The sequence below is a fragment of the Salvelinus namaycush genome, chromosome 20, assembly GCF_016432855.1.
Source record: "Salvelinus namaycush isolate Seneca chromosome 20, SaNama_1.0, whole genome shotgun sequence".
In the NCBI taxonomy this organism is placed as follows: Eukaryota; Metazoa; Chordata; class Actinopteri; order Salmoniformes; family Salmonidae; genus Salvelinus; species Salvelinus namaycush.
Window position 1 is genome coordinate 48,399,348 of NC_052326.1, and position 12,887 is coordinate 48,412,234.

Sequence of the window (12,887 nt, forward strand, 5' to 3'; positions counted from 1 at the left end):
AAGTGGAGAAAGTCAAAGTTGCAGGTCCATTATGATATTCTGAGAGAGCAATTTTGCATATATAACTTCTTGCGACTACAGGGGGTGCTGTTCCGAATTAGCATTTTGTCGTCTCCAAATTAAACTGCCTAGTACTCAATTCTTGCTCGTACAATATGCATATTATTAATTCTATTGGATAGAAAACACTTTCTAGTTTCATACAACGTTGGAATTATGTCTGTGGGTGACCCAGAACTCTTTCTACAGCGAAATCCATGACAGACAGTGAAAGGTCTGAGAGCGAAGCTCTGGTTTCAGATCAGTTTTTAAGGTCTCTGTGTATCCTATGGAACGACACGAACTGCACCCGCCTTCCCCTGGATGTCAGTAACCAATGAGAAGTGGAATGGGCCTTCTACGTAGCTCTCAGAGGTTATAAAAGACCAAGGAGTGAGAGTAGCCCCCCTTTCGACGCTCGCCCTTACGCAGGAAGGGACCTCCGGATGCCATTTTCAAAGGCTCGGTTATCAACGTGAAATGTATCCGTCTGTAATTTAATTCGATATAGGAGTTAGAAACATCATAAGGTAGTTAATTTAAACCGTTTTATAGCAATTTATATCCGTTTAGTGCGATTTTGATGCATTTCTATGTGAAGCACCGGGCACGTTTCGGGGTCCCGGTCGAACGTTAGCGGGCATTTTGACGGACAAAGGACATCTTTCGACCAAAAGAAGATTAGACCCAAGAAAGAATACATTGCCCAAGAATCTGATGGAAAATCACCTCATAGTAAGTAATATTTAATATGATAAATCGTTGTTCTGTCGAAATATTTTAAACGCATATTTCGCCATTTTGTTTTCTATCCCTTCGCTTGGCGAACCCTGTATTGCACAGTAAGGATAATTTTAGAAATATAAATCAGCGATTGCATTAAGAACTAATTTGTCTTTCGATTCCTGTCAACCCTGTATTTTTTAGTCAAGTATATGATTAGCTATTGATTAAACTAGATCACTCTGAAAGATGGCGACCGACTTTTCCATGCTGGTTTTGCTACCATCTTCATTGTATAACCACGGTTTTTTATGGCTAAATATGCACATTTTCGAACAAACAATATATGTATGTTGTAATATGATGTTACAGGAGTGTCAACGGAAGAATTCTGAGAAGGTTAGTGAAAAAATTAATATCTTTTGGCGATGATTACGTTATCGCTCTCTTTGGCTTGAATTGATGCTCTGGTATTGTTTGCACATGTGGTATGCTAACTTATCGATTTATTGTGTTTTCGCTGTAAAACGCTTAGAAAATCTGAAATATTGTCTGAAATCACAAGATCTGTGTCTTTCCATTGCTATGCTTTGTCTATTTTTATGAAATGTTTTATGATGAGTAAATTGGTCATACACGTTGCTCTCTCTAGTAATTCTAGTCCAGTTGTGACTGTGGGTGCAATTGTAAACTGTGATTTCTACCTGAAATATGCACATTTTTCTAACAAAACCTATCCTATACCATAAATATGTTATCAGACTGTCATCTGAGGAGGTTTTTTCTTGGTTAGTGGCTATCAATATCTTAGTTTAGCCGAATTGGTGATAGCTACTGGTGGAGAGAGAAAATGGTGGACAAAGGAAAAATGGTGTATTTTGCTAACGTGGTTAGCTAATAGATTTACATATTGTGTCTTCCCTGTAAAACATTTTAAAAAACAGAAATGATGGGGTTATTCACAAGATCTGTATCTTTCATCTGGTGTCTTGGACTTGTGATTTAATGATATTTAGATGCTACTATTTAATTGTGACGCTATGCTAGCGATGCTAATCAGTGTGGGGGGGTGGGGGGTGATCCCGGATCCGGGATTGATACTCGTGAAAGGATAACAAGGCAATTAGAAAGGCCAGACGGGCAAATGTTTCTAACTTCAGAATGAGTTGAGAGTGCTCTTCCCGATAATACTACCCCCGGATATTTCAGAGATAAGATAACAAACATTAGGCTGGGTATCAGTCAAGCAAGACCTGATGAGAAGTTTGATGATATGTGCCCTAGCCTATCACGCAAAGGCACTATGGATTTATTTTCCCTGGTTGACACAGACATGTACCTACTCACAACTTAAGTACCTGCCGTCTCAATCCTATCCCCACCACCTTCTTCAAACTGTTTTTAGTTACATATCTGAAGAAGTGCAAGCTATTGTTAATCACTCCCTGTTCACAGTCAATTTCCTCACTGTACTAAAAACTGCCCTTCTGAAGAAAAGTTATCTAGATTCTTCTGCTCTTGGAAATGTTTGGCCAATTTCCAACCTTCCATTCTTAAGCAAAATTCTGGAGAAATTGGTTTTCAAACAGCTAAATGGTTTTTGAAAAATTCCAATCTGGTTTTCGGGCCCACCACAGCACAGAGACAGCCTTAGTTAATGTGGTAAATGATCTTAGAGCCAACACAGATGCCAAACAGATCTCTGTCTGTTGGATTTAAGTGCTGCATTTGACACTGTTGACCATGATGTCCTTCTGGACAGACAGGAGAAGTTGGGTGGCCTCTCCGGTCCAGCCAGTTCTAAATTGGTTTAGGACCTATTTAACCGGTCAAGCGTTTTTTGTCACCCTTGGTGAATATAACTCAGAGAAAATACCTATCACATGTGACGTTCCACATGGTTTGATTTTGGGTCCGGTAAAGCACATCCAATTTTACATTGCACACTCACGGGCTATAAATATAAAACACCAGGTAAAAAACCTACGTGTTATTTTAGATTCTGAACTCAATTTCGAATCACACATTAGGAATGTGACCCAAATACACAGATGCCCTTCCTCACCTTCTTGGTGCGTACTCCCTCGATTTCGGGCCTCTGAGGGTTGCTGATGTTGGGCCTACGGAGAGCATGTCTTTGCGATATGGGAGTTGGCTATATCCCCAGATGTGAAATATAGAAACAAATAATTGAAAGAGAACTTAAGGTTACTCGCATAACCCTGGTTCTCTGATATTATGAGTGATATATCGCACCGCATTCCCATGCTTGCAAGATCGCAAGGGAGCAACACATGCTTGAGAATAATCAGAGGGCTGGAGAGTGGTCCTTTTAACGAAGGTGAGGGGCTCACCTGATTCGCACTCTACCTCTACCTGTCAGATGCTTTTGCTAGGTTCTTCGGAGAGTAGGTGTTCCTAGCGAAACCCCACATGTGAGATATCTCACTCATAATATCAGAGAACCGGGGTTATGCAAGTAACCTTACGTTTCATGTGCAGAAACTGAACTGAATTTTTAGACACCTAATTGCCATCTTATCTTCTCAGGTTTTTGACAGTGTCCAGAGGCTAGCTGTAGCATTTGTAGATCTTTATGCTGCTGGGAACCCACTTTTTAGGGTTTGGGAGGCCAAGATTTACTGCAATATGGAAAGTGACACTGGTGTCATAATGGACTTCAACCTTGGCAACATCCTAAGAAAGATCATGGTGGAGGGCAATGCAGTCAAACAGCTTACAGACCTGTGCAGGAAGATAGAGATGTGTTTGGATGACTGGAATAGATTCATGGACAAACAGAGATCTCAGCACTATTACCTCAACTATTACACAGCAGAGCAGATAGTCTACCTTTGTAATGTTTTGACCGAAAATAATCTGAACAAGAAATTGGAGGAAAACGTCTTGATGATGCTGTCTTTCATCAAACCTGACTGCTCTGTGTCGGAAGTGTGGGAGTCATGGATGACTTTTCAGAACCACGCCATCAATACAGCTGGGCAAGAGGAAGACACCAGTTGTCAGACTTTTATTGACCTTCAAAGTGACATGGAAAACTTAGATTCCTTTTTTGCAGGTGAGAGAAAATGTGCCATTGATGTTCTACAGAGCGTTGTAGACCAGGCTGTTGGTTTACGAAAACTGGATCTGGTCTGGGATGCTTACATGAAAGACATGAGGAACATTATCCAGTACTCTTTAGACATCAGAAGCCTAGGCAGTCTGCTAGAGGTGTTGGCCAACAAACAGAGCCAGGAACAAGACGAGGAAGAGGAGCTTTTAGAATCAAGTGAGAATACAGTCAGTAGAAAGCTCCCAAAAGGCTTCTTCACTGGTCAACCTAATCTCATAATCTGCCCACAAGATAAAATCTTGACCGCAAGCGTCTGCTTATATATGACCAGTGATGATGAGCAGCTGCCTACCTACGATGAAGTCCTCCTGTGTACCCCTGTCACGTCATATGAGCAAGTGGAGCTTTTCTTCAGACGATGTCTCACACCGGGCTACATGGGTGAGAAGATCTATACCTTGCTCTTCGCAGACCAGTTGAGCTATGAGGTGAGCTATGCAGTGGAGAAGTTCTTTCAGAAACTGAGTTCATGTTCCAGGAGCAACTATAGGCTGGTGATCATCTGCAGCACAGAAAGAGAGCACACGTACATCCCCTCTGCCTTCAGTCACTTCAAACGGGACATTGTGCCTCAGGAGTCTCCTGGACGGATACAGAAATACCTGTCCCGGCACTACACTGTCCCCTCACACCAGGCCAGTGCTGCATCTGTGTTCAAAGGTAGACACTTTGTTGGGATTGTGTCTTCCAAGAGGGCTGGAGTTGGTGAGTTTATTGAGTTTTGTCACTTTACATGATCCTATGGTGTCTGATATTGGTATTCCAATGTAATCGTGGTAAAAAAGAATACGAAAATTATTTGATATTCAGTATTTTTACGTGTTGAATTTCATGAACACTTATGCATTCATACTCACAATAATACTATGAGTTTTCAAACAGAAATTCTTCAATGCCCGTACATTTGACCTAAGTCTTTGTAGAGCTGAATCAAATGTTTTATTTATCTGCAGGAAAATCGCTGTACATACAAAGGTTGTATGATAAACTGGAGGGAACCATGAGAATAGGAACCACATTCCACAAATGCATTCGCTTAATTGAGCCCAAGGTTGATGAGCATATCATTCTTCGGTCCTTGTTTGACACACCAGAGAAGAAGGAACACAAAGTCTTTCATTTTGATGTCACATCCTCAGTAAGGATACTTGGTATTGTTAAGATATTGAAAATGTTTATATTTATCTGTTTCAGGTGCTTTATATGCTTGCTATTTATGTTATTCAGGTACAGAAAGGACTGCATGAATTTCTGTTCAAACTCTTCTTCCTGCGTTACCTGGCCGATTCAGATGGGCTAATGTGGAAATGCAGCAGCAAGGACTTGTATGTCATCGAGACACTACAATCCACACATGAACTGCCCAGATCTGCCTCAAGAGCTGTAAGTGACAATCTATTTGTATTTTGTCATGTCATGTGAAACGGTTGGATGTATACAGTTAAATGTCCCTCCCAAACCACCAGTGGCTAGTGTGTTAACATTCAATTATAACTCGATATTGAAGGGGATACATTACCCAAATTACGAAATCACATAATATTTTCTTTATCTTGAATGTAGTCTATGGGGTGGAGTCTACAACCCAATATTTGGCTTTGTTTACTTAGATACGGTCACCTACGGCTAGCATTAACATGGTTTTCACACAGCAATTGTAGTATATCGTAAAACTAGTTATTATATACTTTTTGTGTTAGACGTCCCATTTGTGTTGTGTAGGTAGGGTTTGTCAAAATACTTAATATGGCATGTATTTGTCTGTCTAGGATCCGATGGGACACGTTCCTCTCTTTGAGGTCTTTCCAAAGGTCTTCTGCCGTCCCCCAAAAGAGGTTATGGGGTTGGAAATGAGAAAAGGAGATGATCCAGAGCTGAAAAGTGAAGATCCACTCATGGATGACCAGTGTTTTAGGAGTGAGGCCTTTCAAAGACCATATCAGTATTTAACACGGTTCTACAGGGGTGAGAATCTTGACAGCTTCACCTACCAAAGAGTTGAAGGAACTCATGCAGAGTGCCTTCAAATGCTCTTCATCTACTGTGGCATAAGTGATCCGTCCTGGGCAGAGCTGAGGAACTTTGCCTGGTTCCTCAATCTTCAGTTGCTAGACTGTGAGACATCGGCCTTCTGTAACTTTCAGTTTGTTGGAGACACTCTTAGGGGATTCAGAAACTTTGTGGTTGACTTCATGATCTTGATGGCCAAGGACTTTGCCACTCCATCTCTCTGCATCACTGACCAGAGCCATGGGAGGCAGCAGATGGACCTCAATGGACTCAACGAAAGGGATCTAGCCCCGTTCCTCATCCGAAAGAGATGGGAATCAGAACCACATCCATATATCTTCTTCAATGATGACCATGCATCCATGACCTTCATTGGATTTCACCTACGGGAGAACAAGAAGAATGGGGTTGATGCCATTAATCCATCAACAAATGTGGTGATCAAGAGAAACATTATGACCAAAGATCTGTACAATGCCCTCAGACGTCAAAGAGTTCCATTTAACATTGACTTTGACCAACTTTCTCGGGCAGATAAGATTGTGCGTCTATGTCGTGTGCTGGGGATCAAGTGGCCAACAGACCCTGATGAAACATATGAACTCACCACTGACAACATACTGAAGATGATGGCAATTCACATGAGGTTCAGATGTGGCATTCCAGTCATCATAATGGGGGAGACTGGCTGTGGGAAGACACGACTCATCAAGTTCCTGTGTGACTTGAGAAGGAGTGGAGCGCCCACCGAGAACATGAAACTGGTCAAAGTTCACGGAGGAACTACATCTGACATGATCTACACCAAAGTGCACGAGGCAGAGGCTGTTGCGGTTGCCAATAAGGAGAAACATGGTTTTGATTCTGTTCTTTTCCTTGATGAAGCTAATACCACGGAAGCTATAAGCAGCATTAAGGAGATCCTGTGTGACAACACTGTGCAAGGACAACAACTTGGCTCCCAAACTGGACTGCAGATCATTGCTGCATGCAACCCTTACAGGAAACACACAGATGAGATGATCAAGAGGCTGGAAAAAGCTGGTTTGGGTTACAGGGTCCGAGCTGAAGAGACTGAAGAAAGACTTGGATCAATCCCTCTTCGGCAGCTGGTGTATAGGGTCCAAGTGCTGCCCCCAAGCATGATTCCTCTGGTGTGGGACTTTGGACAACTCAATGACCACACAGAGAATATGTACATCCAGCAGATTGTGCAGAGAGTTGTGGAAAGAAATTCAATCAAACGAGTATCCATCAAGATGATCACTGATGTACTGTCGTCATCGCAGAGATTTATGCGACAGAGGAAAGACGAATGCAGCTTTGTCAGTCTCAGGGATGTGGAGCGCTGCATGCAAGTGTTTGTGTGGTTCTACAAGAACCACTCAATGTTTTCTGAAGAGTTAAGGGCATTCTTCCAGAAACAACCCCGGGAGGAGAGGAACATGCGTGACCAGGTACCCCCACCTGCTAATGATCCAGTTGATTGGTCGCTGTTGATGGCTGTTGGTGTGTGTTATCAAGCCTGTTTAGAGACAAAAGGTGAGTACCAGAAAGAAATCTGCAAATTCTTTCCCCATGTCCTCCCCTCAAAAATGAAGCAGGAAATCTCACTCATGCAGGATCTTCTCCTAAGTGGGGTCCCAATGGGAGAGACAATAGCAAGAAACAAGGCTTTGAAAGAGAATGTCTTCATGATGGTGATCTGCATTGAGCTACGAATCCCCCTGTTTCTGGTTGGCAAGCCTGGGAGCTCCAAATCTCTGTCCAAAACTCTGGTTGCAGATGCCATGCAGGGCCAAGCTGCACATTCTGAGCTGTACAAAAGACTGAAACAAATTCATCTGGTGTCCTTTCAGTGCAGCCCTCACTCCACGCCAGAGGGAATCATCAACACATTCAAGCAATGTGCCCGTTTCCAAGAGAGCAAGAATTTGGAGGAGTACATCTCTGTTGTTGTGCTAGATGAGATCGGATTAGCAGAAGACTCCCCCAAAATGCCTCTGAAAACACTGCACCCCTTACTGGAGGAAGGCTGCATTGATGACGAGCCACTGCCCCATAAGAGGGTTGGATTCATTGGTATCTCCAATTGGGCCTTGGACCCTGCTAAGATGAACAGAGGCCTCTTTGTGTCCCGTGGTGACCCAGACCAGAATGAGCTATTCGAAAGTGCGAAAGGCATATGCTCATCTGACAAGATGATTCTGGAGAAGGTTAAGCACCTCTTCAAACCCTTTGCCAAAGCATATATGAAGACTTGCAAGAAAGGCAAAGGGTTTTTCGGCTTACGTGATTACTACAGTCTGGTCAAGATGATGTTTGCCATCACCAAGATCTCTAAGCAGAGCCCTGGTGTGAACCAAATCATTGAAGCAGTCCTGAGGAACTTCAGTGGAAGGGATGATGTGGACGCAGTGCGTATATTCACCAAAGAGCTGCCGGGCCAATTCATTCAACCTGATTTGGATGGGATCAGCACTATTGATCTGGTGAAACAAAACATAATTCCAATTTGCCAAGACGAGGAGTGCCGATACCTTCTTGTCCTCACCAAAAACTATGCCGCCCTCCAGATTCTACAGCAGACATTCTTCTCAGACCAGAGACATCCAGAGATCATCTTTGGTTCCAGCTTCCCAAAGGATCAAGAGTACACTCAGATCTGCAGAAATATCAACAGAGTGAAGATCTGCATGGAAACTGGCCAGACTGTTGTGCTTCTGAACCTTCAGAATCTGTACGAAAGTCTCTACGACGCTCTCAACCAATACTATGTTTCACTTGGGGGTCAGAAGTATGTCGATCTTGGATTGGGAACCCATCGTGTGAAGTGCAGAGTTCACAAAAACTTCAGGCTTATTGTCATTGAAGAGAAGGAGGTGGTCTACACACAGTTCCCGATTCCCTTGATAAACAGACTGGAGAAGCACTACCTGGACATCAACACTGTCCTCAAGAATGAAGGGAAGGAGATTGTCAAACAACTTCAGGAATGGGTCAAAGTGTTTGTCTCTTTGAAAAAACAGCAATCCAAGACAAACAGATATCTTCCAACGGATGTCTTCATTGGCTACCACTCAGACACATGCTCCTCTGTAGTCCTTCAAGTTACAGAGAAGATGAAAGATGAATCTGACATTTCTGACCCTCAAAGAAGAGTCCTGGATGAAGCCAAGTTCATCATGCTGAACTGTGCCACTCCAGATTCTGTCATTCGTCTGGATGGGACCAAATTGTCTGATGTTGAGAAAGAGAAACTGACACAAATATATTTTGAGGAGCAGAAGCACAGATCCCTGGCTGACTTCATTGTATCTCACACACGGCTGGAGGAATGGTGCCATGCCCACTTTACAGAGGTAATTCACTTGACTATTTTATATTTTGAAGAATATGGATTGCATTGAATGCATCTTGTATTTTTCTCACAAATCTTTTGGCTCTTTGTGAAGGTCACAACGTTTTCCCGGCAATTGACAGCAGGAGATATAAAACAGCTCCAGAATATCACAGAGCTTTGCGACATCAAGCTGCTCTCACTGCAACAGTTTGACACAGAGCACTCCTTCCTCAAAGAAATCAGGTCTGCTTCAGCTTGTTTTTTTACATTTGTATTTGTGTTACTGTGTAGATCATTCTTGAGAAAGATATTAGAAAATAACTTTGTTCCCTCAGACAATTTCTTGACTCTACCTCTGCCGACAAAGTCCTCATCATCCAAACTGACTATGATGAGGCTTCCCAGAGCATGAACATTCTTGCATCTGCCAAGTGAGTCTTTTCTTTTTGGATTTGTCATCACAACTATTGGATATTAACTAGTCGGAAAGATTTGCAAGATATATATATATAGTGTAGTTTTTTGTGTCCTTTTTTTATTACAACTTTTTTTGGTTTTTATCTCTTCAGGTATTCGTCCATAAATGAAATCAACAAACCAACAGCTAATGGTGGCAATGGAAGGGTGTTTGTGTACTTCGTTACCAAACTGCCTCGAATTGAAGGTGGAACCTCCTATGTTGGATTTCATGGAGGTGAGATTTAAATGTTGTATAACATGCTGATATGATAATATGACCTAGCACTCCACAGAGAAAATGTTATTCATTCTGAAATGTTTTCAACGTTAAAGAGCAAGTTCCATACACTTTGTTTTTGCAAAGGACCCTGGAAATCAGTTCACATTGATGACCTTAGAAGATCCAAAGAGTTTGTATCAGATGTCCAGTCCTTGAGAAACCTACCCATCAGCCAGCTGTTTGAGGACATGAAAGAGCCCTGTTATGGTAAATTAACTTACATTTCTATTATACTCATTAGCACTAATGCCATAGTTAATAACAATGATTTTCAATTAGAAATAACTGAAAATAATTGTTTGAAAGTAACAGTTTTCATATAACTTTCTTTTTTGATTAAGCAATGCAAACCGATACAGACACAGACTTCGAACCACCTGCACAAGAGCACTCTGTAAGTATAACTGTGGTGTTTGATGTTGGATGTACTAAATGTTGCATAAGTGTGTATAAAGTTTATAGGTATGGGTGTGTGTTATTCATCTGAGCATGTTGTTGTTGTTATAGGCTGTGTTTGAAGTCACAGATCTAGTGCGAAGCTGTGTGCAGAGTGCAGTAAGCATGCTCAGAGACCAGGAGGACAGTGGAGCTCTCATTACCAGGAGGGTGGAGATCCTGCTAACACTTATGGAAGATAGTGAGGACCTGAAAGGTTAGGAACTAACACACAGTATTCCAGTGTTTTACTGTAGCTCCAAGACCCAAGCACTGTTTCAATGGTTAAAGACCAGACCTAGAACTTTTATTACAAAGGGGTACATGAGGGGTTCTAGATCGATGTGTTGAATTTTGTTTAGACATTTTTGGCCCGAGACAGACTTATCTCAGATCGTAACGGCAAGCCAATAATATAGCTAAAGTGAATTGACTTTTACATGTATTGATATACTTGATCTCTGTATTGTGGCCAAAAGCTGTGTTCCTGAAAACCCTGAGGAGCCGCCTTCACTCTCTTCTGGAGAACCACGAGAGAAACATCCCCTCCCCCAAGTACTGGGTGTTAACAGAGGCATCCAACATCAATGCTCTTCAAGAGGGGGGAACTTTCACGTATGTTAATCAATGATACTGCACTGTTAACTCAGCTGCACATAAAGTCCATCATTTCATTCATGTTCAAATGGTAATTTAATCTCATCGTTTAGGAGTATAGTCCGTCCATATGCTGTATGTGTTCCCCAGACAAACTCTGTGGAAGAAAATCCAAGCAGTGGTCACACCCGTTTTGGCGCAGTTGGTCTCAGTTATCGACAGGGACTGTAATCTGGACCTCCTCCTAGACGTCAACTGTGGGGAAGAAGTCAAGAAACTGTGGCTGGAGATATTCGGCAGCAACGAGATGCTTGATATTCCTTTTGTCAAAGTGGATTCCAAGTAGGTGGTTTTGCTCATGTGCGATGTAGCAAGAGTATATCTGTGTTACCACGAGGTCCAACACACTCTATTTGTGTAATTCCTGCAGTTCTGAGTCTAAGACCATTCTGGTACAGAGCCATATCACAGCTGACAGGACCATGCGCTCCAGTATGCCCTTCAGCTGGAGGATCAGAGATATCCTGGATGAACTAATGATGCAAACTCAGCAGTACGAAAGTAAATAATCCAATGCCTTCTTTTTTTTCTGAAAGATACATTTAGATTGTTCTTAAATGCAGTTATCAAAACTTACCAAGGGAGACTCAAATGATAAGTGTGTCTTAAAGTTCTTCATTTGCTGTAGTATGTGTGTTAATGTCAACTGGGTGGTTCAAGTCCTGAATGCTGATTGTCTGAAAACCGTGGTATATAAGGACTCCCAAGTGGCGCAGAGGTCTAAGATACTGTATCTCAGTGCAAGAGGTGTCACTACAGTCCCTGGTTCGAATCCAGGCTGTGATTGGGTGTCCCATAGAGCGACGCACAATTGGTCCAGGTTTGGCTGGGGTAGGCCGTCATTGTAAATAGGAATTTGTTCTTAACTGACTTGCCTAGTTAAATTAAGGTTATATAATATCAGACTGTATACCATGGGTATGACAAAACATGTATTTTTACTGCTCTAATTACTTTGGTAACCAGTTTATAATAGCAATAAGGCACCTCAGGTGTTTGTGATATTTTCCCAAAAATACCACGGCTAAGGGCTGTGTCCTAGCACTCCGCGTTGCGTCGTGCATAAGAACATCCCTTAGCCGTGGTCAATTGGCCATATACCACACGCCCCCTCGTGCCTTATTGCTTAAACAATGATCTGAAACATTAGAAAGGTTTTCACTATGTTTGTGTGTTTCTTAACTCCGATATCTAATCACTTACAGTATTTTTAGTTGCAGAACTTGCATAAACTTCACAACATTTTTCTCTGAAGGACACAGTCCTAGGCAGTTTGAGGAATTCTTTCCGAAAATCCCCCTTGGTCAGTATATGGCTACAATGGATGAAAAAATGCAGAGGGAATTTTTTCAAAGGTACCTGCAGGATTTCATTGCCATGACGATGACAGTGGCTTCAGCGGGGGAGTTAAAGGTATGTTACTGCACAGTTCTTCAACATGTTCATACAAATAGTAAACCAAGCAAAGCGCTAATGCTGCATTTAGACGAGGGATGCAAAAAAAACGCAATACTAGTCAGCATAGCAGGACAAGAATGGAAATAAGAGGGTGACAGCAAAAGCAAGCCAGCACGACGCTATGCATTAATATGATTTCAGTAAACAAACAGTGCAAATCAACATCCGGTAGAAGGCAATGCTACGGCAGATGGCAAAAGATTCCCCTCTACCGTGGCGGCTGACGGCGTCCACTGCCAGTGTCAACGGCATTTACTATTGTGCTCTCATAGAAAACAATGACATCCGGTTTGCTGTCTACCTCCTACCATCTAAACACAGTATTAGCCTCCATTTAGGAATGGGTA

At 42.2% G+C, this 12,887-nt stretch overlaps 1 protein-coding gene across 1 annotated transcript in view; it reads left to right on the forward strand.

The window, feature by feature from the left end:
• Positions 1 to 12,887, forward strand: part of LOC120065452 (E3 ubiquitin-protein ligase rnf213-alpha-like) — a 52,353-nt gene that overhangs the window by 19,307 nt on the left and 20,159 nt on the right. Inside the window, exons 19-31 of the mRNA XM_039016477.1 lie at positions 3,313 to 4,603; positions 4,852 to 5,036; positions 5,126 to 5,311; positions 5,698 to 9,270; positions 9,364 to 9,494; positions 9,587 to 9,682; positions 9,821 to 9,945; positions 10,075 to 10,295; positions 10,498 to 10,642; positions 10,905 to 11,040; positions 11,173 to 11,364; positions 11,453 to 11,583; positions 12,338 to 12,495. Of these exons, the coding sequence (XP_038872405.1) occupies positions 3,313 to 4,603; positions 4,852 to 5,036; positions 5,126 to 5,311; positions 5,698 to 9,270; positions 9,364 to 9,494; positions 9,587 to 9,682; positions 9,821 to 9,945; positions 10,075 to 10,295; positions 10,498 to 10,642; positions 10,905 to 11,040; positions 11,173 to 11,364; positions 11,453 to 11,583; positions 12,338 to 12,495 (6,570 nt within the window). The remainder of the gene's footprint in view (positions 1 to 3,312; positions 4,604 to 4,851; positions 5,037 to 5,125; positions 5,312 to 5,697; positions 9,271 to 9,363; positions 9,495 to 9,586; positions 9,683 to 9,820; positions 9,946 to 10,074; positions 10,296 to 10,497; positions 10,643 to 10,904; positions 11,041 to 11,172; positions 11,365 to 11,452; positions 11,584 to 12,337; positions 12,496 to 12,887) is intronic.